The sequence below is a fragment of the Lepidochelys olivacea genome (genome assembly GCF_965140295.1).
Source record: "Lepidochelys olivacea isolate rLepOli2 genome assembly, chromosome: 18".
In the NCBI taxonomy this organism is placed as follows: domain Eukaryota; kingdom Metazoa; phylum Chordata; order Testudines; family Cheloniidae; genus Lepidochelys; species Lepidochelys olivacea.
In genome coordinates, this window is record NC_140428.1 from 7981571 (window position 1) to 8003652 (window position 22082).

The following is a 22082-nucleotide window of genomic DNA, read 5'->3' on the forward strand; positions in this document are numbered from 1 at the left end:
GGGCCATCCCCAGGAGCCTTTGGCACGTGCTGCCCTGCCACAGAACCAGCTCAGTGCCTGTATCCTGGGCCCGGCGTAACAACTGCATGCAAGTATGCAGCGAGGCACGGCCCTGGCCCTGGCCCCAGAGCCGACGACCAAGGGCACCGTCTCGCCACCCTTGCTCCCAGAGCCCTAACGTGGGCACTGCAGCACATTGGCTCTCACAGGAATGAGGGCTTGTGGATAGACAGGTCGGGCCAGAATGAGACAAGGGGCAATGGGTGAGGGGAGGGCAGGTGCTGGGCATTGCTGGGGGGGCTAGGGAGGATGCCAGCTCAGAATGCAGCCCCGGCATGTGGCTCCTGACCCACCTCCAGCTTGGCAAACTTCTCGGCTTTGTAGCAGGCGTACTCGGCATTGATCAGCTTGGTCAGCAGGAACTCCTGGAAGTCAAGGCCCTGCGGGAGGAGAAACCCCATGTCAGTCTCTGCCTTTCCTTCGGGAATGAGCTTGCCAGGCAGCCAGTATCCGCCCGGGCGACTTGGCAGCGGCTGAGCACCCCCTGGTGGTGGGACTAGCACATAGCAGGAGGAAGCTCCACCTAACTTGGCTCTGGCCTTGGCCCTGCCAGCCCCTGAGTTCCAGGCATTACCGCAATGGGACAGGGCAGTAACCAGCAGACTCTATGGCTGGCTGCCCAGATCCCTGCTCTGAGGCCTCCCTGGGCTCCCTGTCCAGTGAGAGCGGCATTCCCAGCGGAGAGCGTGACTCCCGTAAGCACACAGCCCCGGCCAGCCTGGTCTGGAAGTGCAGATGGACGAGCTGGCCCCAGGAAGCTCCCTGGAACTGGGAAGTTCAACATGTCCCCTCTGGGCAGGTCAGTGCCTGCCTGGGGCCAACAGCTGGCCCTCCTCGCCTCTCACCTTTCTGAAGACAGCTGGGTCAGGCAGTGGGGGGCCAAAGAAAGGCACGTCATCCCGGGCTGTGACAGAGACCTGCAAGACATGGCGCTGTGAGCCCCTCCTCTGCCACGCGCTGCCAGGCCAGTGGGTACGTCTAGACAAGGGAGGGCCCAGATTGGGTGGGCAGCTCGTTCCTTCAGGGCCCCCTGCCTTGCACCACTTACTGGACACTGGGGTGTCTTCGTGGCACAGGGGAATCACCCGCCCGACAGCCTGGGCAGGAACGCTGGGGCCTGCTGGTGCCCGGGAGCATCCCTCCGAGAGGTACGCCTGCCCAAGAGCTCACCCTCCCCACCCTGCTAGGCTGTGCTGAGCAGTGTCCTCCCGCCCCCTGATGATGGGCCCAGCCCTCTGGCCAGGACTCTTTGTGGCATGTGCTGACAGCAATGCTGCTGTCCCCAGAGCTGCCATCTCCCCAGATCACTGGGACCAGGGGCTCAGCATTGAACCAGGGCCTTCCACTTCAGGTCCACGAGTGTCCTTGGGTCAGCGTCAGCCTGACTCCGGGTTCAAGCACCTCATGCCAGGGCCATGCGCTCTGGACAGGGCTCCCCCTCCTCCAGTGAGCATCCCAGGGGGAGCAGTGATAACACCCATGCTTCATCTCGGGACTCACATGATCATTAGCCCCAAGAGGAAACTGAAGCACAGAGAGACAAAAGGACTGGCTCCATATCACACAGAGTCAGTGGCAGAGCAGGAACAGAACCCAGGAGTCCTGACAACCGGCCCCCTGCTTTCATCCCGAGACCTCACCCCCCACCCAAAGCCAGGAACAGAACCCAGGAGTCCTGACGACCGGCCCCCTGCTTTCATCCCGAGACCTCACCCCCCGCCCAAAGCCAGGAACAGAACCCAGGAGTCCTGACGACCAGCCCCTGTCTCTAACCTCTAGGGACTGTCATTCCCATATTAACAACCTTGTGCCCCATTTCTGAGTTTCATGGATTGCTTCCCATGCCCAGTGCTCTGCCCAGTCCTGTTCCCTCAGGTCCCAGTCTCTAGCTGGGAGCAGGTCTGTGGCCCAACCCCTGCCCTGTTAGTGCCCTGGTAACTCGGTGGTGCTGCACGCATTGGGCTGGGTCCCTGGCGGGCTGCGAGCAGGCCCCTGGGCATGTGCTCACCTTGTAGAGCGTGCTCTCGGAGCAGGGCTTCTCCGCCTGCACCACGATGTAGGCATGTAGGAAATTGGAGGCGATCATGTCCGGCACGAAGGGCGTGTTCTCGTCCTGGAAGACGATGGCCACAATGTCGTTCCCGATGTGCCGCTTCCTCTGCAACTGAGCGCAGCGGGGAGGGCGTCACTCCCGCGGCCCCAGCCCCATGCCAAGACAGCCAGGCCCAGCACGGGTCGAGGAGGGGAAGTGGTGGGAGATAGATCAGGGAGACTGGGAGCTCAGTGAGGGGCAGGAGCACGGAAAGGCTAAGCCGGAGGGATGGGGGATCCCCTGGCTGCCCCTTGTCAATACCCCACCTCCCTCTGGCCCGAGTTAGGGCTCGGCACTAGCGAGTGTCTCTTCACTCCAGTGGGGGGCTGGGGCTGGGTTAGAGCTCATGGGGAGCAGGCCAGGGGCTGCGTGGGGGGTGCAGGAGGGGGCTGGTTTGGGGCAGAACCACTTGGGGTGGGAGTCACACTGGTCACAGTGACTGCGTAGGAAAAGGGCCGCAGGTGGGTGCATGAAGGGGGTGGGGTGTGTGCACATGACGGCCGAGGGGCTGTGCGGGGCTGTACTTTAGCGTGTGTGTCCACGTGTGCAGACCTGCATGTCTGCGCGCAGCCCCTGCTGGGGGGGTACTGCAGCTCTCTCGTACCTGCTGGGCGTCACCCTCGGTGTAGGGCAGCTTTGTGGACACGTGGAACATGATCTCCTTGCTGCGGAAGGTGCAGTAGACAGATTCTGTTCCCGTCTGGCCATGGGTCACGTCCAGCCCCCCCCGGAACCTGCCATCAAAGAGACCCAGGCCTCAGGCAGATGCCCACCCCGCCCTGTCCCTCCACTCCCAAGGAGCCTGGGACAGCATCTGCAAGGCCAGGCCGATCTGTCCTGCAGAGACCCACTGGATGGGACAGCGAGTGGCACAGGCTTAGCAAAAAGGGGCCAGAGCAGCGCAGGGGACCAGCCTCCCTCCTCTCCACACACAGGCCTGGCAGACCCAGGCTGGCAGGAGCTCGCTCACCCCTTGAAATCCTGCAGCTGGACTTTCTGGCCCAGGAAGTTGAGGAACTCCACGAACGCCGGGCTCTCCTCGGTGGTGCCGAACAGCTCCTCCTCGGACGTCTGCAACAAGGCCAGCAAACCAGAGGAGTTAGGACAGGGCCGGGCCCCCTGCCGAGCTTAGCATGAGCCCAGGGCTGTGCCAGGTTGAGGCCTGTCCATACAGCCTGGCTGGAGGGAAGCTGAGTCTGTGAGGGGGGGCAAAGGAGCCCCTAGCGGAGATGGCGCTTGGAAGGGTGCAGGAGCAAAGAGCCTCTTCTGCGGCCGAGCTCCCCCCAAGTCTATGCCGTGAGCTGAGCTCTGACCCGCAGAGTGAACCCGCAATGCCCCTACAGCACCTGCCGATTGCCGTGCCTGCAGAGAGCATGGCAGCCACTGGGGCCCAGTTCTGGGGAGAAGCTGTCGCAATCCTTCATCTAGTGCTGTTGCAGCCCCTAACCAACAGCCTGTATGTGCACCCAGCTTCGGGGTTCTCCCCATTTGTCTGGTGGGGAAACTGAGGCACGGGTACATGACTTGTAAAGGGTCACTGGAGAAGCAGGGAACAGAAGTCTCCAGACTCACAGTTCCCAGCCTTAACCATTAGGTGGTGCTCTTCACCCCACCCCAGCCCCGGTAACAGAACCAGGGCAAACGCTATGTAGTCAAGGGTGTGGTTTAGCTGGATAGTCCCAGCCATGGCTCCTGAATCCATTATAGCTCTTGGCAAAGCAAATGGGCCGTGGCTGTGCTCAGATGAAAGCAGCTGGGAGGGTGGGATGCCAGGGAGACATCCCCGGTGGGTTCAGGCAACCCAGTTCCAGCCGCTTTTGCTCACCAACAGCTATGCTGAGCTGGAGCAATAGCTGGAAGGTTGGGGGCTCCCGCCCCCGCCGCAGGCTGCTTGTGAGAGGGGAAAGCCAGGGGTGGAGACTGGCAGGCTGGGGTAGCCCCAGCTCCCTATGGGATCGATTCACTGTCCCAGAAAGCCCAGCCCCACCGCATGGAGACTGACCCACCTGGCCCAACTTCTGGTAGATGACGCCGAACTTGAAGTGATTGCTGAGGACGTGCTCGTCGAAGGTGACGATGAGACGAGAGGCCTGGGGAGATGGGAGAGGCTGGTTACATCCAGCTGCCAGGAACCGCTGCTCCCTCTGAGTTGTGACGGGGACCCGGCCCTGGGAGGACTCACGATCCATGCAAGGCAGGGTTGCTGCATGGGGCGGGTTCCTCTCAGGGTGGCAGGTGTGGGGTGTGAGGCGTGGAGCAATGCAGAATCTGGATTTCAGGAGGGGCGGTCTCATGATTTCAACATTTCTTCCATCCCAGAATGAAAACAACATTTGAAATTTCTCACAAACCAAAATTCTGAAAGAAAATTCATCTGGGGCCAATCGAAGCTCTGACAAAATCTAACCCTTCCCTTTCCAGCACCACTTTCTGCCCTATTTTTATAAGATATGACACTCAAAAATAAAAAAAAAACCTGGAAGGAAAAGTTCCTTCAAAATGGAAACCTGAAATGCTGCGTTTGGAAAAGATCAAAATGGGACACTCCGAATGGGACGCCCTCAGCCCTGCATGGCACCTCCAGTCCCGCACCCAACAAGGACGCCCCATGCCTGGCAGGACGCCTCCAGCCCCGCAGACAGCACTTCATTTCCATTTGGAAAGGAATTTACCAAGGCGAGATGATTCCATGGAACGTTTGCTGTCTCTGAACTGGCATTTCCAGTGGAAAAACGTCCCATTCGAAAATTTCCTCCCAGTGGCAGGTGGGTGAGGGGAACCCTCAGAGCAGGAACAAGCCGCACAGACAGGGACTGGGCCGGCTCTAACAGGCTTTTCCCATCTCTGAGATCTAGGACTCTGGTTCTTGTCCCCACCTGGCGCAAGCCCAGGCCCCTCACACAGCTCTGTGCAAACTCCTAGCACAGCGACCAGGAGCCCCCGCAGAGCAGGGCCCTGGGGGCAGGGGACCCGCGGAGCAGAGGGCGCCGGGTGCAGCCGGGACCTGAGCTCTTTTCCAAATCCAGCCCTTTGTGCCTTCATCCACATGTAGTTACCCACAATGCTCTTCTGGCTGTCAGCAGACACAGGATGGAACAAGAGCTCTGGGATATGTGGCGGGAAGGGGGGTCTGGGAGTCACCCAGGGATAGGGTGACCAGAGGGCAAGTGTGAAAAATCGGGATGGGGGTGGGGGTAATAGGTGCCTATATAACAAGAAGCCCCCAGAATCAGGACTGTCCCTATAAAATCGGGACATCACCCAGGGATGCCCCTCTCTTTCCTGCTGGCTGGGGAACCAGAGTGCTTCCTGGCATCCCCCCCTTGCCGCAGTGGACTTCAGATATGTGCTGTGGGAGGGGTGGACTCTCCCGAGTCCCAGGGCTTCCTCTGACCCCCCACCCCCAACCCAGAGGTGGGAGTTTTGCCATGGAGCAGCAGGACCCCGGCCCAGCCCAAGACAGAATGCCCTGAGCTGAGCACTTTGCCAGAGGCGAGCTCCCAGCAGGAGTGGCCTTTCCACACAGACCTGCTTTTCGGGGCTGCGCTTCACTCCACCATTAACTGCAGGTGCAAATCCCACCCGTCAGTGCCTGGGCACCGGGGACGCCTCAGCACTGGAGTCAGGGAGCAGAAGGAGGCCAGCCCTGATATAAACCCAGCCAGTGAGGTGAGCCCCTGGGACGGGGCGCCTCTCCTGTGAAGCTCCTCTAAACCCCTGGGTGGGGCTCTGTGCTGGGCCGGGAGCACCCTGAAAAAGGCTTCCTGGTGGGGCTTGGCGGTGCCGCTTCTGGCCACCGGCAAACCTGGCAAAGGAGCCAGCCAGGGTCAGGTTTGGGGCTAAAGCTGGACTAAGTTCTGATTGGCTGTGGAATGCCCAGCCTGCCCTTCCGACATCCTGCTGCCTGCTGAAGGCTGGGGTTCCCTGCTGGGCGCCCTGGTGGGAGCCCCCAGTGGTGCGGAGGCAGGCTCCGGGTGTGAGCGTGCGCGGGAGCTGTCAAAAAGTTCAGGCTGGCTTCCTTCCCCCTGCACGCTGCCGCCAGCCTACCTTTGGGTACAACACCGGATAGAACCGATCCACGTTCACGTCCTCGCACGCCAGCTGAAACAGTGACGAGAGAGTGAGAACGTGCGACTCAGAACCGCATGTGTGCACGTGTCACGGGGAGGAGGAGGAGGGGAGCGTGGATGGGAGCAGCCAGAGCCCACATGTTTGGGCTTTTGGGATGACGCTCTCTGCTCTCTCAGGCTCCCTTCAGGGAGCACGGGGGGGTGTGTGTGTGTGTGCCCTTGCACAGCCCCTGCCCCCCACCAGGCTATCGACTGCAGTGCTCTGGGAGAGAACAGGCCGTACACCCACAGTGCCCCGGCCTGCTGGTCACGGCCGCTGGACAGGCTGCAGAAAAATGAACCCCCGCTGGAGCCAGAAGTGGTCCCGGCCATAGGACACTAATCGGCCCCCACGGCCCAGCACTCTCCTCAGCACTCCTCAGGCAGGGAAATGGGGCCTGGCCTGTGCGAGGGCTGAGTGAGATCAGGGTACAGGCTCAGCCCATGGTAACCCCGGGCACCAGAGCTGGAAGGGTCCCGCCGAGGTACCTGCCTTGGCCATCTGCACGATGTTGGGAAACTCGGTCAGGCAGGAGATGGGGATGACGTCGTGGTAGGTTCGGCACTTGGTTCTGCAATAGGAGTCGAGGGTGTCACAGGACCAGGCGGGGCGCCCCGAGAGCCCTGGCACCTGGCCCCCCCAGATGGGGGAGGAAGCATGATCCAGGCTCTGTGGCTCGGGCATTGCCCCGGGGACGCAGAGGGCCCCTCGCTCACCTGAGTAGCAGCCGCAGGTGCTCCTGGTCACCAATGACATCGTACTTGAGGGAGAAGACGAGGTGGCCCAGTGCTGTGTCCAGGCAGTAGTAGTTAAAGTGCTCCTGGGGGGAAACAGATGAGCCACTGAGAGACCAGAGAGCAGCCTCCCAGTGGGGGTGGACATAGCTCTTTGGTCCCCTCTCTGGTCCACTGTGGCCCCCTGGGGTAACAGCTGCCCTCCTGGGCTCACATGACATCCCAGCTCCCGTGAGCAGGAGCTAAGGATTTCTGCCCCTTGGGCCCCAGCGCTGAGCCGGGTGGGGTGCCCCCATCAAGGCCTGCGGCACCTCCAGGCGACAGAGGAAGGGAGGGGCAGTTTGCTGGCTAGGGCCTTGCGCAGCCTGGCAGGTGAGGGCCAGCTGGTGACCAAGTTGCTGGGGGACGGTTAGGCTCAGGCAGCAGGTCAGACACCTGCCACCATGCACGGGAGGGCGGGGGGCTGCGAGTGGCTGATGGGTCCCATGTTGGCTGCTGCAGCTCATACGCCCCTTGGAAGAGGCGCATACCCCTTCCACTCCCTGGCATGCTGAGCGCTGCCCCCCACAGGCTGCTGGGCCAGGCTGGCATGTCCTGCACAGCCCCCGCTCGGGACTCGGAGCAGGACCCCACGATCTGGAGATGTCCCACAGGGTCTGTCAACACCTCACGCCCCTCCACGGCCTGCTGCAGGCTCAGGGGTCAACAGAGCCAGGGACCCAACGAGCCTCAGAGACCAGCGGGCCGCACAGCTGGGGGATGCATCCAGGGAACCACAAGGAGTCTGGGCTGCTGTTCGCACTTCCCCGCCAGCTGCAGGTGAACTTGGCCAATGAGCCATTCCCAGCTTCCAGCGGCACACTCCTGCACGCCAGACCCCTCAACTCCTGGCTGCATGAACCGGGGCCGGCCGGGACCGGGAGGTGCCATCTGGGGGGTTCAGATGCTCTAACACAGTGACACCACAGGGACCTTCCCAAGTGCCCCGAGCCCCAAGCGAGGGGCACCCAGAGCAGCTGCATTGTGGGATCCAGCCCATAGCGCAAACTGCCCCCTCTGCGATCACGGTGCAATGGGTCGGCCTTGCCCATGGGGAGAGGGAAGGGCCGACACACAGGGAGTAAACCCCAGAGCAGGGTGGGCCATCCCTACCCCCAAAGGCAGGGTCTATTTCCAACACTGGCAAAGCTTGGGCTGCCAATCTGATGCCTTTGGATTTGAGCGCCATCCCTGGGACCAGTGGACATGGCCCTGGGCACATTCCAGAGGGATTAGCCATGGGTAGCCCCGACTCACGCCAGGTGACTGGGGATGTGCAGTAAAGGTCCGTCCCTCAGCACTGCTGGGGGTGTCACACCCTTTCCCCAGAACATTTCTCCCCACCAAGACACCAGCGCTGGCCAGAACACTGTGACACAGCCAGCAACGCGCTCCAGCCTGCTGCAGTCCCCGGAGTCCTGCCGGCATGGGGTGAAGCACAGTGCAGACAGACAGCTGAGTCCAGGGAGCATTTCAACCCCACGGGGCGGATACAGCCGGAGCTGTACAGCGTGTAACAAGGCCCCAGCACAATGCTCTGCTGGAACAGTAGGAGCAGAAGGGATGCAGCAATGCAATCGGCAGGGGGCAGGAGACGTGCTCTAGCCATCGGAGGAGGGTGCAGGGGTGATTCATGCTAGCATGGCTCAGGGCCAGTCCTCATGAAAGAGACAGGCTGCGGCCAGGTGCCAGGAAATTAATCCCAGCAGCAAGGGGTGCAGAAAAGCAACAACATGTAAGTACTCCAGCAAACAGCGTGAGATCCTTGGGCAAACAGAGCCCGGGACTGCAGCTCACACCCTGAAGGAGAGCCCAGGGGCCCTCAGGCCATGGCATGGGCTTTCCCAGGCTTAGGCCTGTTTGACTGAGAATAACAGAGTGCTGCTCTTCCAACCATGCAGCCCTAGCAGGATCCTGTGATCCGACCTGCAGAGACTGGAGTCGGTGCCAACCTCACCTGCCCTCAGGTACCTCAGTTCTGTGCATGTGAGGGGTAGGGGGAGGCCTGAAGCCAGATTTGAACTCCCCCTATTTGGTGACTTGCCCAGCCCCTGGAGTGGGGTGGAGGGCCCCTGGGAAGCAGAGAACTGCTGTAGAGCAGCAAATGCCAACCATGCTCCCGATCCACCCCCTATGCCGGCTGGGAGCATGGCTGGCACAGAGCCCTGACACCAACTCCATACTGTTCAGGGAGGCCCCCGCATAGGGTGGCTTTTCCGGAAGCCGTTTCTGCTCCCTTAAAGGCTTCTTTACGGCCCCAGAGCATCTTAAAGGGGCCTCAGCTCACCAGCTAACCAGACCCCTAAACTGGATCCAAACGCTAGCAGGATCCGCTCCTCCCCCTGAGCCCCAGGAAACTGGCTAGTCCCCAGCTGCATGTCCCCTGGGAGCAGGCGAACTGCCAGAGCTGCTTGGGAGTCCCAGGCCTGGGAGGAGGGACTGGGAGCTGGGCAGGGCAGGGCTCTTGGGAGATCTGAAATCAGACAATGGTTTGTGTGTTAAGGAGCCCTGACAATGGGACATCCTGGGCGCCCCCGATAGCAAGATTTCCCAGGTCACTATTGCTTCCCCAAGCCTCTCTCCCCAAACAGGAGTTGAGGCAAAGGCCTTTCTTTTCCTTGTTCGATTCCCACAATCCCAGTCCCCCCGTCCTGTTCACACAGGAAATTTGCCACATGGCTTCCTTGGGGGGCCCGATGGGGCTCGGCTGGGTTGTTCCAGGGGCAGAGAACACAAGGGTTAGCCCCAGCGTAGGCTGTCCTGAGCCTGCAAATGAAGCAGAACCCCAGAGCCTGCTCCAAAGTCCATTGAAACCAGAGGGAGTCTGAGTCCCACAAGCACCGGGAGCCAGGGAAACTGATCTGGTCGGGGAATCACCAGCAAAGGGACTGAGAACGGCCAGTCTGTGCTAAAGGCAGTGCATGGCGAGCGCCGGGATCATCTTCCTGCTGGGCCAGGGCCAGGGGGTGCTGGGGGGCGGGTGGGGAAGGAGTGCTTACCTTGCCCAGGAAATGCTTCCTGTAGATCCTGGCCATGTGGTTACATTCCAGTTTCACCTTGGAGGTTGGAGACGGGAGTGACATGGTTTCGGGGATGCTGGTCAGCTCATGGTTGGTGCCTTCGATCCAGTAGCCCCCGAACTGTGGCAGCAGGATGAGGGGGAACGGCCCCTCGCGCCCCAGCACCTGGAGGGAGAGGGAGGGCCAGGAAACTGCACTGGGGCATGCTGACCCGCGACCCTGGTGTGGAGACACACAGCCTGCGGAGCATGCGCCCAGGATCTCTACAACATCACTCTTCGGAAGGAGCCCAGAGGCCTTCGCAAACGAAGCGTTCGCCTCGTCGGCCTCAGGGGCCCAAGACAGCAGCCAAGGGCACAGCAGAGGAATGGGAAGCCAAGAGGGCACTGAGGGAGGCAGGACAGTGCTCACTGTCAGGAACCAGGCCCATCGGGAGCACAGGCTGAGCACTGACACAACGGGGTGGGGGAACATCTTTCTTTGAGCCTAATCCTGCACTCTGAGGTGATGAAAGGTCTCCCCTCCCACCCGGCTCTCTAATATCCAGGGACCAACCCTGCTACACCAACACTGCGAACTGCAGAGAGGCTTGGTTTTACCACCAGGAGCACAGCACCCCCGGCGCCATGCTGGGGCAATCAGGGAGAAGAGCACTCACGACTGGCTAATCACCACCACTCCCCACTCACCCGTCCACAGCCTGGCCAGGCCAGATGCTGCATAGCGTAGGAGATCTGCTAGGATCCGAGCCCACCCCCAGACAGCTGGGAACAGACAGCTCATGGGCTCACCAGGAGGCTTCCAAAAGAGGGGTACACTGAACCCTCTTACCTTATAACTTGCCTTAGAGCAAGCTAGCGGGGACTAGTGCTTAGCGCACTGGCCTGGGCCTCAGGAGACTTGGGTCTCTTCCCAGCTCTGCCCCGGCCTGTGGGGTGACCTTGGCCAGTCCCTTCCCCTCTCCGTGCCTCATTTGTAAAAGGGGGCTGTAAAGTGCCTGAAGAGCTCTGGGTGGCAAGTGTGATCCAAGAGCTACAGCTTGTTCTCAGAGCGGCCTGACACTCAGCAGCACCCTAGGAAATCAGCCAGCGTCGGGCCCAGGATGTCTGTGCAGGAACTGGCTGATGGGGAGGCAGATAAATTTCAATAGGAAGCACTTCCCTCTTGGTCTCTATTGAAGCAACGCCCCGGCCTGCTGCTGGAGAGATGGACACCTCTGCCAGTCGCTAAGGCAGGGCAGGGAGGCTAATGGTTGTTAAAGACCCTGGGGCCCTTTTCCTACACGATGGAGCCTTGGCCTCAGTACCCTGGCCTGGTAACCATGCCCACCCCTTCCACTCCAACCCCACCCTCCTGGTGCTACTCTGAGATCCCCGGGGAGCCGGGGGATTTCCCAGCGCCTCCCGGGGAATGGCACCATCCCCACAAGCGCCCAGTGTACCCTGCGATCTGCCAGGGGCAGCCAAAGGCTGCAAGGCTCAGGCGCTGGCCTGGCGCAGCAAGGGGAAGATCAGCAAGTGCTGGGGACGCCGCAGAACAGCCCGCCCCTCCCTGCTTGTCTCCTCGTTACTCCCCTTTTCATCCCATTCCCTCTGTGCCTTCCCTGGGACTCCCATCCTGGGCTGGCCACTGCCCTCCTCTAGACCTGCCCTGCTGCAATGCCAGTTGCGGGTGGCTGGGCAGAGCGGGCCCCACCCGGCCTTTGTCACCTGTCTCCTTAGACTGGAAGCTCCTTGGGGCAGAGACCATGCCTTGGGGGATGTGCAGCACCCCAGGCCGGGTTCTGGTCTCCACGGCAACACAAATGTGACACAGGCAGAGCACAGGCACCCTCGTTACCTCATGGACGCTGGGATACGGAATATAATCCTCTTCGGTCTGAAACACACAAACACACCAGGGGCTCATCGACTGGGGGAGTCCGCCCTGCGTGAGAGCCAGGCCTGCTGCTGCCCCCCGGACCCCGGACCCCAGCCAAGCCTGGCCTTCCTCCAAGGACCTGCCAGACGGAGAAGAGGCTTATTCTCAAAGCCTAGCAGGCACATCTACCCTGGGGAGTGGAGCTCAGAGGGCAGAGCACTTTGGGGCGTGCACTGGTAGTGGAAGCTGTAGTGTAGACAGGTCTCTGCCCCAGGGGAGCCGCAGTGCTGCCCAGTAATGGGACGCCTCACTGTAGACCGGGGTGCTGCACAAGGGGCCTGGCAGGCACTGGAAAGGGGAGCAAATATCCCTGATGGGGCAGGCAGGACCCACCAGGCCCACTAGGCGCCAGCCCCCTGCAGAGGCGATCGAGGAACAAAGCCAGAGAGGTGACTGGTCAGAGGCTATCCCGTGACCCCCTGGACACCGTTAAAGGTTAACATTCAGATCAGCAGCGACACTGACGAGCGCCCTTGTGGGTGGCATGCCGTCAGGCCAGTGAACAGTGCTGGCCCACTGCTTGTTGTCTCTGCTGGCTCTGTCAATCAACGGTCCCTTCTCCTGCCAACAGCCCAGCAGGGACGTCTCCGCGGCCACTGGCCTCCCGCACAGCTGCCGCAGACAGGGTGGACACGCTACAGCCGGCCCCCTGGGAAAAGGTGATGGCTCTTGCGGACGCCCATCCCAGCTGGAGCTGCCCTCTGAAGGCATTAGCTTGTCACCTCTGGAGATCGGGGTTCAAATCCTGCCTAAGGCGACCAGGAGAATGAGTCAGATAGTCTCATTCCGCTTCCCACCTTCCCACCGCTGTGTTTCCCCACAAACTACGCTGCAGAACAGCTGACAGCTTCTCTGTGGAGGCTGCGGGTCACACTGCGGGGGTCGGCAGAGCTGTGTGTAGGGGGTCCCCAGAACTGGAAGGGCTGAGGGGCTGCGGGTCAGCACTGAGGGGGTCGGCAGAGCTGTGTGTAGGGGGGACCCAGAACTGGAAGGGCTGAGGGGGCTGCGGGTCAGCCCTGAGGGGGTCGGCAGAGCTGTGTGTAAGGGGTCCCCAGAACTGGAATAGCTGAGGGGCTGCGGGTCACACTGCGGGGGTCGGCAGAGCTGTGTGTAAGGGGTCCCCAGAACTGGAAGGGCTGAGGAGGCTGCGGGTCAGCACTGAGGAGGTCAGCAGAGCTGTGTGTAGGGGGGTCCCCAGAACTGGAATAGCTGAGGGAGCTGCGGGTCAGCACTGAGGGGGTCAGCAGAGCTGTGTGTAGGGGGGTCCCCAGAACTGGAATAGCTGAGGGAGCTGCTGGTCAGCACTGAGGGGGTCGGCAGAGCTGTGTGTAGGGGGATCCCAGAACTGCAATAGCTGAGGGGGTGTGACAAAGTGGGACTGTTCTTAATGTTTTCTCTGAATATTGTGGTGGTGCCTCAGTTTCCCCTATGCAGTTCTTAAGTATCTAGGTGGTGGGAGAAGGGTGTATGCAGACCCTCTGGCTTCCCCAGGACTCGCTGTGAGGGGCAGAGCGCACGGAGGGGCAGAGGAGGCTGAATGCTCTGAGGTCAGACCTAGGAAGGTGGAAGCCGGGTGAGCTGTGTGTCCTGCAGACAGGCTGCTCCCAGAGAGGAGGCTCCCCCAGAGTCCCGCCTGGCTTCATAGGGAGCAGCTCCAGAGCATCGCCCAGGGACCCCGTGACAGGGGGTGCGGGTCAGCACTGAGGGGTGTCGGCAGAGCGGTGTACAGAGGGGACCACAGAACTGCAATAGCTGCGGGGTGCGGGTCACGCTGAGGGGTCGGCAGGTCGAGGCGGAAAAGCAAGGAGGGCCGGTGGCCGTGCAGTGGCTGGGAACCCTGTACAGCTCCTGCTGAGCAGCCCTCAGAGCCGGGGGCACATCAGTTTCTCTGCCTCTCGTCAGAGCCCCTCTGGTTGTGGGTGCTGAGCCGCAGCTCGTGCTCGGTAGGGAGCGCGAGGGGCGTCAGAGCCGGCTGCAGCCCGCAGCGCGCCGCATGGTGCAAAGCGCAGGCCCCATCCGACACTGCAGAGGGCATCCCAGCATAAGTGGGTAACCCCAAATGTGCTGGGGGGAGGGAGATCCAATGCCCCTGCCCCCATGCAGCATCCTCTGGGGCCTACCTTGAGAGGGGGTGGGAAGGAGCATCGCTGTTCATCCATTCTGCTTCCCTGCGAGAGACAACAAGGAAGAGGGAGTCAGTGGCTGGCCCTGAGCGTGGGCCCTAGCACCAGAGCGTGTGTTTGCTTTGCGGGTGGGGGCTGCTTCCTGCTTGGCACAGATCTGCAGGCAGCTGTGGGTCACAGCCGCATGGCTGTCCCCGCTCTGTACCTTCTCTGAGTCGATGGCTGTGGGTGGGACTCGGGGGCTGTGTCTACCTGTGGCAGCACCTGGTAGGAGTGCTCTGCGAGCGGGGCATGAACTCACAGCTGGGGCGGGGCGCCGGCTGTCCCTGCAGCTGTGCGGCTCTGCAAGGCTCTCCATACTGCCGTGTGTCCGTGCAGCGCTTCATGACAGGGACAAGTCCAGGCTACAAAGCCCCAGGAAGCCATTCAGCTCTGCTCACTTGGAGAGCTTGGCTTCGCGTGCTGAACCCGCTGGGCAGAGCTGTGTATAGGGGGGTCCCCAGAACTGCAATAGCTGAAGGGGCTGTGGGTCAGCACTGAGGGGGGTCAGCAGAGCTGTGTATAGGGGGGTCCCCAAAACTGGAATAGCTGAGGGGGCTGTGGGTCAGCACTGAGGGGGGTTGGCAGAGCTGTGTGTAGAAGGACCCCAGAACTGGAATAGCTGAGGGGGCTGTGGGTCAGCACTGAGGGGGGTTGGCAGAGCTGTGTATAGGGGGGTCCCTAGAACTGGAAGGGCTGAGGGGGCTGTGGGTCAGCACTGAGGGGTCGGCAGAGCTGTGTGTAGAAGGACCCCAGAACTGGAATAGCTGAGGGGGCTGTGGGTCAGCACTGAGGGGGGTCAGCAGAGCTGTGTATAGGGGGGTCCCTAGAACTGGAAGGGCTGAGGGGGCTGTGGGTCAGCACTGAGGGGTCGGCAGAGCTGTGTATAGGGGGGTCCCTAGAACTGGAAGGGCTGAGGGGGCTGTGGGTCAGCACTGAGGGGTCGGCAGAGCTGTGTATAGGGGGGTCCCCAAAACTGGAATAGCTGAGGGGGCTGTGGGTCAGCACTGAGGGGTCGGCAGAGTTGTGTGTAGAAGGACCCCAGAACTGTAATAGCTGAAGGGGCTGTGGGTCAGCACTGAGGGGGGTCAGCAGAGCTGTGTATAGGGGGGTCCCTAGAACTGGAAGGGCTGAGGGGGCTGCGGGTCAGCACTGAGGGGGGTCGGCGGAGATGTGTGTAGGGGGTCCCCAGAACTGGAAGGGCTGAGGGGGCTGCGGGTCAGCAGTGAGGGCATTGGCAGGTCAAGGCAGGAAAAGCAAGGAGGGCCGGTGGCCGAGCAGTGACTGGGAACCCTGTACAGCTCCTGAGAGACGGGAGCCCAGTGCAAAGGGCCTTTCCAGAAAGCACCATGGGTTTTGCAGCAGCCCCATCTCCCCGTCTCTGCTCAACCTGCTGCATCAGAGGAGACCCTATTCATGCCCCGTCCCCTCCAGGAATGTATTGAACCAGCTGCAGCAAAACACTGAAAAACTCAGTTAAAAGCTCTTCAGGCTCCAGCCACAGCGACAGCCTCTGCTGAATAATACGAGTTGACAACCTGTCCGGCCTCCTCCGATCCCTGAGCCCCAAGGACTGCTCCTGCCCTGGGCTCTCCCAGGGGACACAGGGCCTGACACAGGGGCCCTGACGGATCTCTCATCCCAGCTGGGGGTGGCGTGTGAGGGAGATCTCTGGGCTGAGATGGTAATTGCTCTCCCAAACCAGCCTCCACTTCTTGGCTGGCTCACCAGAGCCCACATGGGCCCCCCACCCATGCCTCCTAGTATGTATTGCACCTTCCTTCCTCCCTTCTGCTCTGCTCAGCCAGCCACGGGCCCAGCTCTAGGGAGGCGACTCACCTGCATCTTTTCGATCATCTCAAACAACTCTGAGGTCTGCAAGAGAGAGAAAGCAGCCTGCATCAGCACGAAGGGCCGAGACCACTGTTCCCTCTGAGCTGTGTGCGTGTGCACACAGATCCTAAACCCTGCGCACACAGCAAAACACAGCGCACACAAAAATTTGCACAGAAACTCAACATTTTGCACAGAAGAATTTTTTTGCGCACACGGCCTGTCAAAAATTAGAGGGAACACTGACCCTGGTCTGCAATCCCAGCAGGCCTAGAGCCCCCATTGCCATAGGTCAGCCATCAGTGCCCTGCATGAGATAGCCAGGCTGCCCCCATCAGCCTCAGATGGGGCAGGCTAGGATAGCGGGAGGACTTTAGGGGTAGGTCTGATGAGACTCAGAGACAGCCTGAATTCCAGCCAGATCCCAGCCCCTGTCCCCTTCACTCCCCACATCTGCCCCACCACTGCCCTCACTAACTGCGCTGGCCTCAGGCCTCTGCTGACACCCCCACAGCCGGGGTACTCCCTCCCCAGCTGAGTCTGATCTCGGGGCAGTCAGTGAATCACGCTGGCTATGTGACCCAGGGGTAACACTCCCTGCTCAAGCCAGTCAGCCTTTGTCCCAAAGGGGATGAGAGCTGTCCTCCTTTTAGCCCATGCGCCCCTCAGCCTGCAGGGTTGGGGCAGTTCTGGCCTGTCCCAGGTGGGAGTTGACTGAGCCATTGATTGTGCTCGGATACAATGGGCTGGATTTCCCGAGACACGTTACATGGAGAGCCCCAATGTGCCCTGCTCTTTGGGCACTAGCAGGGGGTGGGGGCAGTAGGAGCTCGCTCGCCAAAGGACAGAGCTGCTAGATGGGTGAGGCCCCCCCGTCAATTACTGAGATACCCACGTGCAGGGTTAGCCCCCCAGCGGATACGTAGCTACAGACGTACACTCACTTGTGTTGCGATACAGCTGTGTACACAGGCACATGGCCCCGTACAGGAATCCACACACACAGAGACACAACCTCCCCTCCCTCCCATAAACGCCCTTGTGCACCTAGACACACTCCTGAACATAGACACACCTGCCAACACAGACACCCTCCTCAAACACCCACATGCAAACACCTACAGCCACTGCGCACACCCCCACCCCCATGTGCACCCCTGAGAACTCATTCACACGCACTCCTGGACACACACCCCATGTGCACACACACGGTGCGGGCCCCTGCTCACCCCCAGGCGTGCAGCGTTAACCACTTTCCCTTCTAACACAAGCAATAGCCCTTAATTACTTGTCTTGGCAGCAGCTCAGAGCCCCTTGCGTGCTCAGCGGCTCCCAGCTGGAGCAGGCAAAAGGGCTGGAACACACAGCCCTGAACTTCATATGGAACAGCTAGACTGGAAAGGACGCCCTCGTTGGTTTGGGGGCTCCTCCCACCCACCCAATCCCCCTCCAGGCCAGCTCTTCTCACTGCCTCCCCCGCATCCCAGCCCCATCCACCCGCTTTTTGCATCCCCTCCTGCCGTTCTGCCATGCTCCTCTGGGCCAGTGGCAAGGGTCGGGGTCACTGGTAGGCACCACCCGAGAAAACCCAGCCAGGACAGGCAGAGGCTGCTGGAGGCCCCAGGGTCCCCGATGCTGATGCCGCTGCGTGCCCGAGATGCTGCCCTTGCGCCAGACTCACGTTCCAGCTGTACTCGGCCGAGTTCCTCCTGCACAGCCCTGGCACACCAGAGGAGAAGGGCTGTGGCCGAGCCATCCTGATGGGCTCGGGCTCTCCTGGGGCACTTCCCCAAGCACCACACAAGCCCTGGCTGCTCTGAGCTCTTGTGGGGCAGCCAGCCCCTGCCCCCTCAGCCCTGGGATTCCAGGAGACATGGAGGTGAGTGCTGGCTCTCCCGGTTCTGCGATTCACTGCACTCGGCTCCATGTGTACCTTATGGGCGTGGCGGCAGGTGCAGAAGGGAGCCATGCCAAGGGGCAGGTCTCGCTGTTCTAGCCTGCCCCAGGCTGTGCAGAGGAGCCAGGGAGTTGGCTGCAGATCACCTGGATGGCCAGGGGTCTCCCATGCTGCACCCCTGGTGCCTGGGTGTGTGAAAACTCAGACTGCTCCTGCCAGCTCCCGGACCTGCACTGTAACAGATGGCAGCACAGCTCAGCCCATGCCAAGCTCTCCGCTGAGCCCTGGCCCTGCATCCTCAAATACTGCCCGAGGAATTGAGGGGGTGTCACGGTGTGACGGGGAGTCAGGGCCCTGCACCCCCACTTCCTGCAATTCACCATGACTCCCAGCCAGCCAGTAGAAGGTTTATTAGAGACGACAGGAACACAGTTCAACCCAGAGGTTGTAGGCATAAACAGGATCCCTTAGTCAGGCCCTTCTGGAGGACAGGGAGATTAGTCCCAAGCCTTGGGGCTCCCTCCTCTTTCCCAGCCAACCTCCCAAAACTGGAAACCCCTCCAGCCGTCTCACCCAGCCTCCCCCGAGCTCCTCCTCCAGCGTTTGTCCAGTTTCCGAGGCAGAAGGTGTCACCCTGCCCCAACCTAGGGAGGTGGTGGAATCTTCTTCCTTTGAGGTTTTTAAGGTCAGGCTTGACAAAGCCCTGGCTGGGATGATTTAGTCGTAGATTGGTCCTGCTTTGAGCAGGGGGTTGGACTAGAACCTCCTGAGGTCCCTTCCAACCCTGATATTTTATGATTCTATGATTAACCCCCCTCCTGAGTCAGGTTCAGGCTCTGGTATCTTCCCTCAAGGGAAGTCTTCCATCCCAATGAAACCCCTGCAACATTCCCAGGTCAAATCCGCTCCACTCCCTACTGCATCACATCTCTCCTCCCTTCGAGACAGAACTGAGTGGGGTCACTCTGACCAGTATTCAGGGCTCCCTCTCCGGGACAATTCATCTGCTATCATGTTGGCAGTTCCCTTCGCAAGAACCACGTCCTTCTCATAATCCTGCAGGAGAAGGCTCCACCTCAGGAGCTTGACGTTGGCTCCTTTCATCTGGTGTAGCCAGGTCAGGGGAGAGTGCTCGGTGTACACAGTGAAGTGTCGCCCAAAGAGATAGGGCTCTAGTTTCTTAGCCAGGCACTCCTTCTCGATGGCCGCGTAGTTCTGCTCTCAGGGTAGCAACTTCTTGTCCAACTACACGATGGGGTGTCTCTCCCCCTTTTCATCCTCCTGCATTAACACCGCACCCAGCCCCGTGTCTGAGGCGTCAGTGAACACCATAAAGGGCTTGTCAAAGTCTGGGTTTGCCAGAACTGGGCCACTGACCGGAGCCTCCTTCAGCACACAGAGAGCCTTCTGGCACTGCTTGGTCCAGACCACCTTGTCTGGCTTTCCCTTCTTGCATACCCAAGTGATGGGAGCAGCTATGTCTCTAAAGTGGGGCACAAATCTCCGATAGTATCCTGCCATCCCAATAAAGGCCTGAGCCTGCTTTTTGGTGTGGGGAGCAGGCCAGTCTCCGATCACCTCCACCTTGGCTGGTTCCGGCTTTAGGCAGCCACTCCCCACCCGGTGGCCCAGGTAAGATACTTCAGCCATCCCCACCTTGCACTTCTCCGCTTTTACAGTCAGCCCAGCCCCCTGCAGTCGGTCCAGCACTTGTCTAACTTGGGACACATGGTCCTCCCAGGTCTGGCTAAAGACACAGATGTCATCAATATATGCCATGGCAAAACTCTCCATCCCCCTCAGTAGCTGATCCACCAGGCGCTGGAAGGTGGCCGGCGCTCCCTTGAGGCCGAAAGGCAGGGTTTAGGAACTCATAGAGCCCCAGAGGGGTGATAAAGGCAGATTTCAGCCGGGCATCTGCATCCAGCAGCACTTGCCAGTAGCCCTTTGTAAGATCCATGGTGGTAAGGTACCAAGCTCCTCCCAGCTTGCCTAGGAGCTCATCAGGCCTGGGCATGGGGTAGGCATCTGATACAGTGATGGCATTGAGCTTCCAATAGTCCACACAGAACCGGATCGACCCGTCCCTTTTGGGGACCAGCACCACCGGCGAGGCCCAAGGGCTGGCAGATGCCTGGATCACCCCCAAAGCCAGCATGTCTCTGACCTCTCTTTCCAGGTCCTGAGCAGTTTTCCCTGTGACTCGGAAGGGGGAGCATCTTATCGGCGGGTGCGACCCTGTCTGCACCCGGTGGACAGTCAGATTAGTGCGTCCAGGCTGGTTGGAAAACAGCTGTCGGTATCGATGCAGCACCCCCCTGACCTCAGCTTGCTGGGCAGGGGTTAGCCGATCAGAGAGGGGAATTGTTTCCTGGGAGGAGCCAGCTCCTGCCTCAGGGAATAGATCTACTAGAGGGTCATCTCCCTGCTCTGCCCAGTGTCCACACATGGCCAGCACCACATTCCCTCTGTCATAATATGGTTTCATCATATTCACACGGTACACACGGAGGTGGTGCGCCCGGTTCGACAGCTCCACCACATAGTTTACCTCATTTAATTGCTTGACAACCTTAAAAGGGCCCTCCCAGGCGGCCTGTAGTTTGTTCTTTCTCACAGGGATGAGAACCATCACCTGATCCCCGGTGGCGTAGGTGCAGGCCCGCGCCGTGCGGTCATACCAGACCTTCTGCTTCCTCTAGGCTCTGGCCAGATTCTCCTTGGCCAGGCCCATGAGCTCAGCAAGTCTCTCTCGGAAGATCAGGACATACTCCACCACTGACTCTCCGTTGGGAGTGGCCTTCCCCTCCCAATCATCGCTCATCAGGTCCAGGGGGCCCCTCACCCTCCTTCCATATAACAGTTCGAAAGGCAAAAATCCAGTTGACTCCTGGGGCACCTCCCTGTACGCGAACAGCAGGTGAGGTAAGTACTTGTCCCAATCCTGCGGGTGCTGGTTCATAAAGATTTTCAGCATCATCTTTAGCGTCCCATTGAACCTCTCCACCAGCCCGTTGGACTGGGGGTGATAAGCTGAGGCCCAGTCGTGCCGGACCCCACATTTCTCCCACAAGCACCGGAGCAGGGCCGACATGAAGTTGGAGCCTTGGTCTGTCAAGACTTCCTTGGGGAACCCCACTCGGCTGAAAATGGTCAGGAGCGCATCGGCCACGGTGTCGGCTTCAATGGAAGCTAAGGGCACTGCCTCGGGGTAGCGGGTGGCGAAATCTACCACCACCAGAATGTATTTCTTCCCCGACTGGGTCGTCTTGCTGAGAGGCCCCACGATGTCCATGGCCACCTTCTGGAAAGGCTCCTCTATGATGGGCAAAGGTCTCAAAGCCACTTTCCCCTTGTCCCGGGCCTTCCCCACCCTCTGACAGGGGTCACAGGATCGGCAATACTGCCGGACCGTGGTAAAGACCCCGGGCCAGTAAAAGTTCTGTAGCAACCTCTGCCGGGTGCGCCGGATTCCCTGGTGCCCTGCGAGGGGGATGTCATGGGCCAGGTACAGGAGCTTGCGGCGATATTTCTGGGGGACCACCAGCTGCCTCCTGATCCCACAGGACTCCACTTCCCTTGTGGGAGCCCATTCTCGGTACAGGAACCCCTTCTCCCACAGGAACCTCTCCTGGCAGCCTCTCCCCATGGTCTGTGCTGCACTGAGGTCGGCCAGGTCCCTTAGGTTCCTCAAGAAGGGATCTTTCTGTAACTTTGCCTGGAACTCAGTGGTTGGGGAAGGGATGGGGACCTGCTCCCTCTCGCTGGCTGAGTCTGAGACCGCAGCCTCTCTCAGCTGTGTCCCTGGGCACTCCCTCCCCACCGAGGTGGGGTCCTGTGCCTCTGGCAAGGTACCCTCCCCAAAGTCAGGTCATAGTGCTCCTTGCTGGCTCTGGCTATGGGTCACAACCAGGGTGCCCTGGGGATTGCTCGGCCAGTCCTCCAGGTCACCCCCATCAACACCTCAGCGGGCAAATGGTGGTACACACCCACATCTTCGGGGCCCTCCTTGGCCCCCCATTTCAGATGTACCCTCACCATGCTTACCTTGAATGGGGTCCTGCCCACACCCATCAGGGTCAGGTATGTGTTGGGTGTGACGAAGTGGGACTGTTCTTAATGTTTCTTCTGAATAGTGTGGGGGTGCCTCAGTTTCCCCTATGCAGTTCTTAAGTATCTAGGGGGTGGGGTAAGGGTGTATGATCATTGCAGAGC

The 22082-nt window shown here is 60.4% G+C and overlaps 1 protein-coding gene across 6 annotated transcripts in view; it reads right to left on the minus strand.

Annotated features, from left to right (window-relative positions):
* The window catches only part of RAP1GAP (RAP1 GTPase activating protein), a 185149-nt gene that overhangs the window by 43693 nt on the left and 119374 nt on the right, over positions 1-22082 (minus strand). For 3 of the 6 annotated variants that reach the window (XM_084651475.1, XM_084651473.1, XM_084651476.1), the window contains exons 1-10: positions 10035-11633; positions 6979-7082; positions 6755-6833; positions 6200-6253; positions 4159-4242; positions 3123-3223; positions 2757-2886; positions 2069-2224; positions 906-977; positions 354-440 (exon numbers count right to left, since the gene is read on the minus strand). In XM_084651475.1, the coding sequence (XP_084507601.1) occupies positions 354-440; positions 906-977; positions 2069-2224; positions 2757-2886; positions 3123-3223; positions 4159-4242; positions 6200-6253; positions 6755-6833; positions 6979-7082; positions 10035-10529 (1362 nt within the window). In that variant the 5' untranslated portion in view covers positions 10530-11633. Of the gene's footprint in view, positions 1-353; positions 441-905; positions 978-2068; positions 2225-2756; positions 2887-3122; positions 3224-4158; positions 4243-6199; positions 6254-6754; positions 6834-6978; positions 7083-10034; positions 11634-11894; positions 11934-14095; positions 14144-15976; positions 16013-22082 lie in introns of those variants that run through there. The other 3 variants (XM_084651478.1, XM_084651477.1, XM_084651474.1) reach the window with 2 other exon arrangements.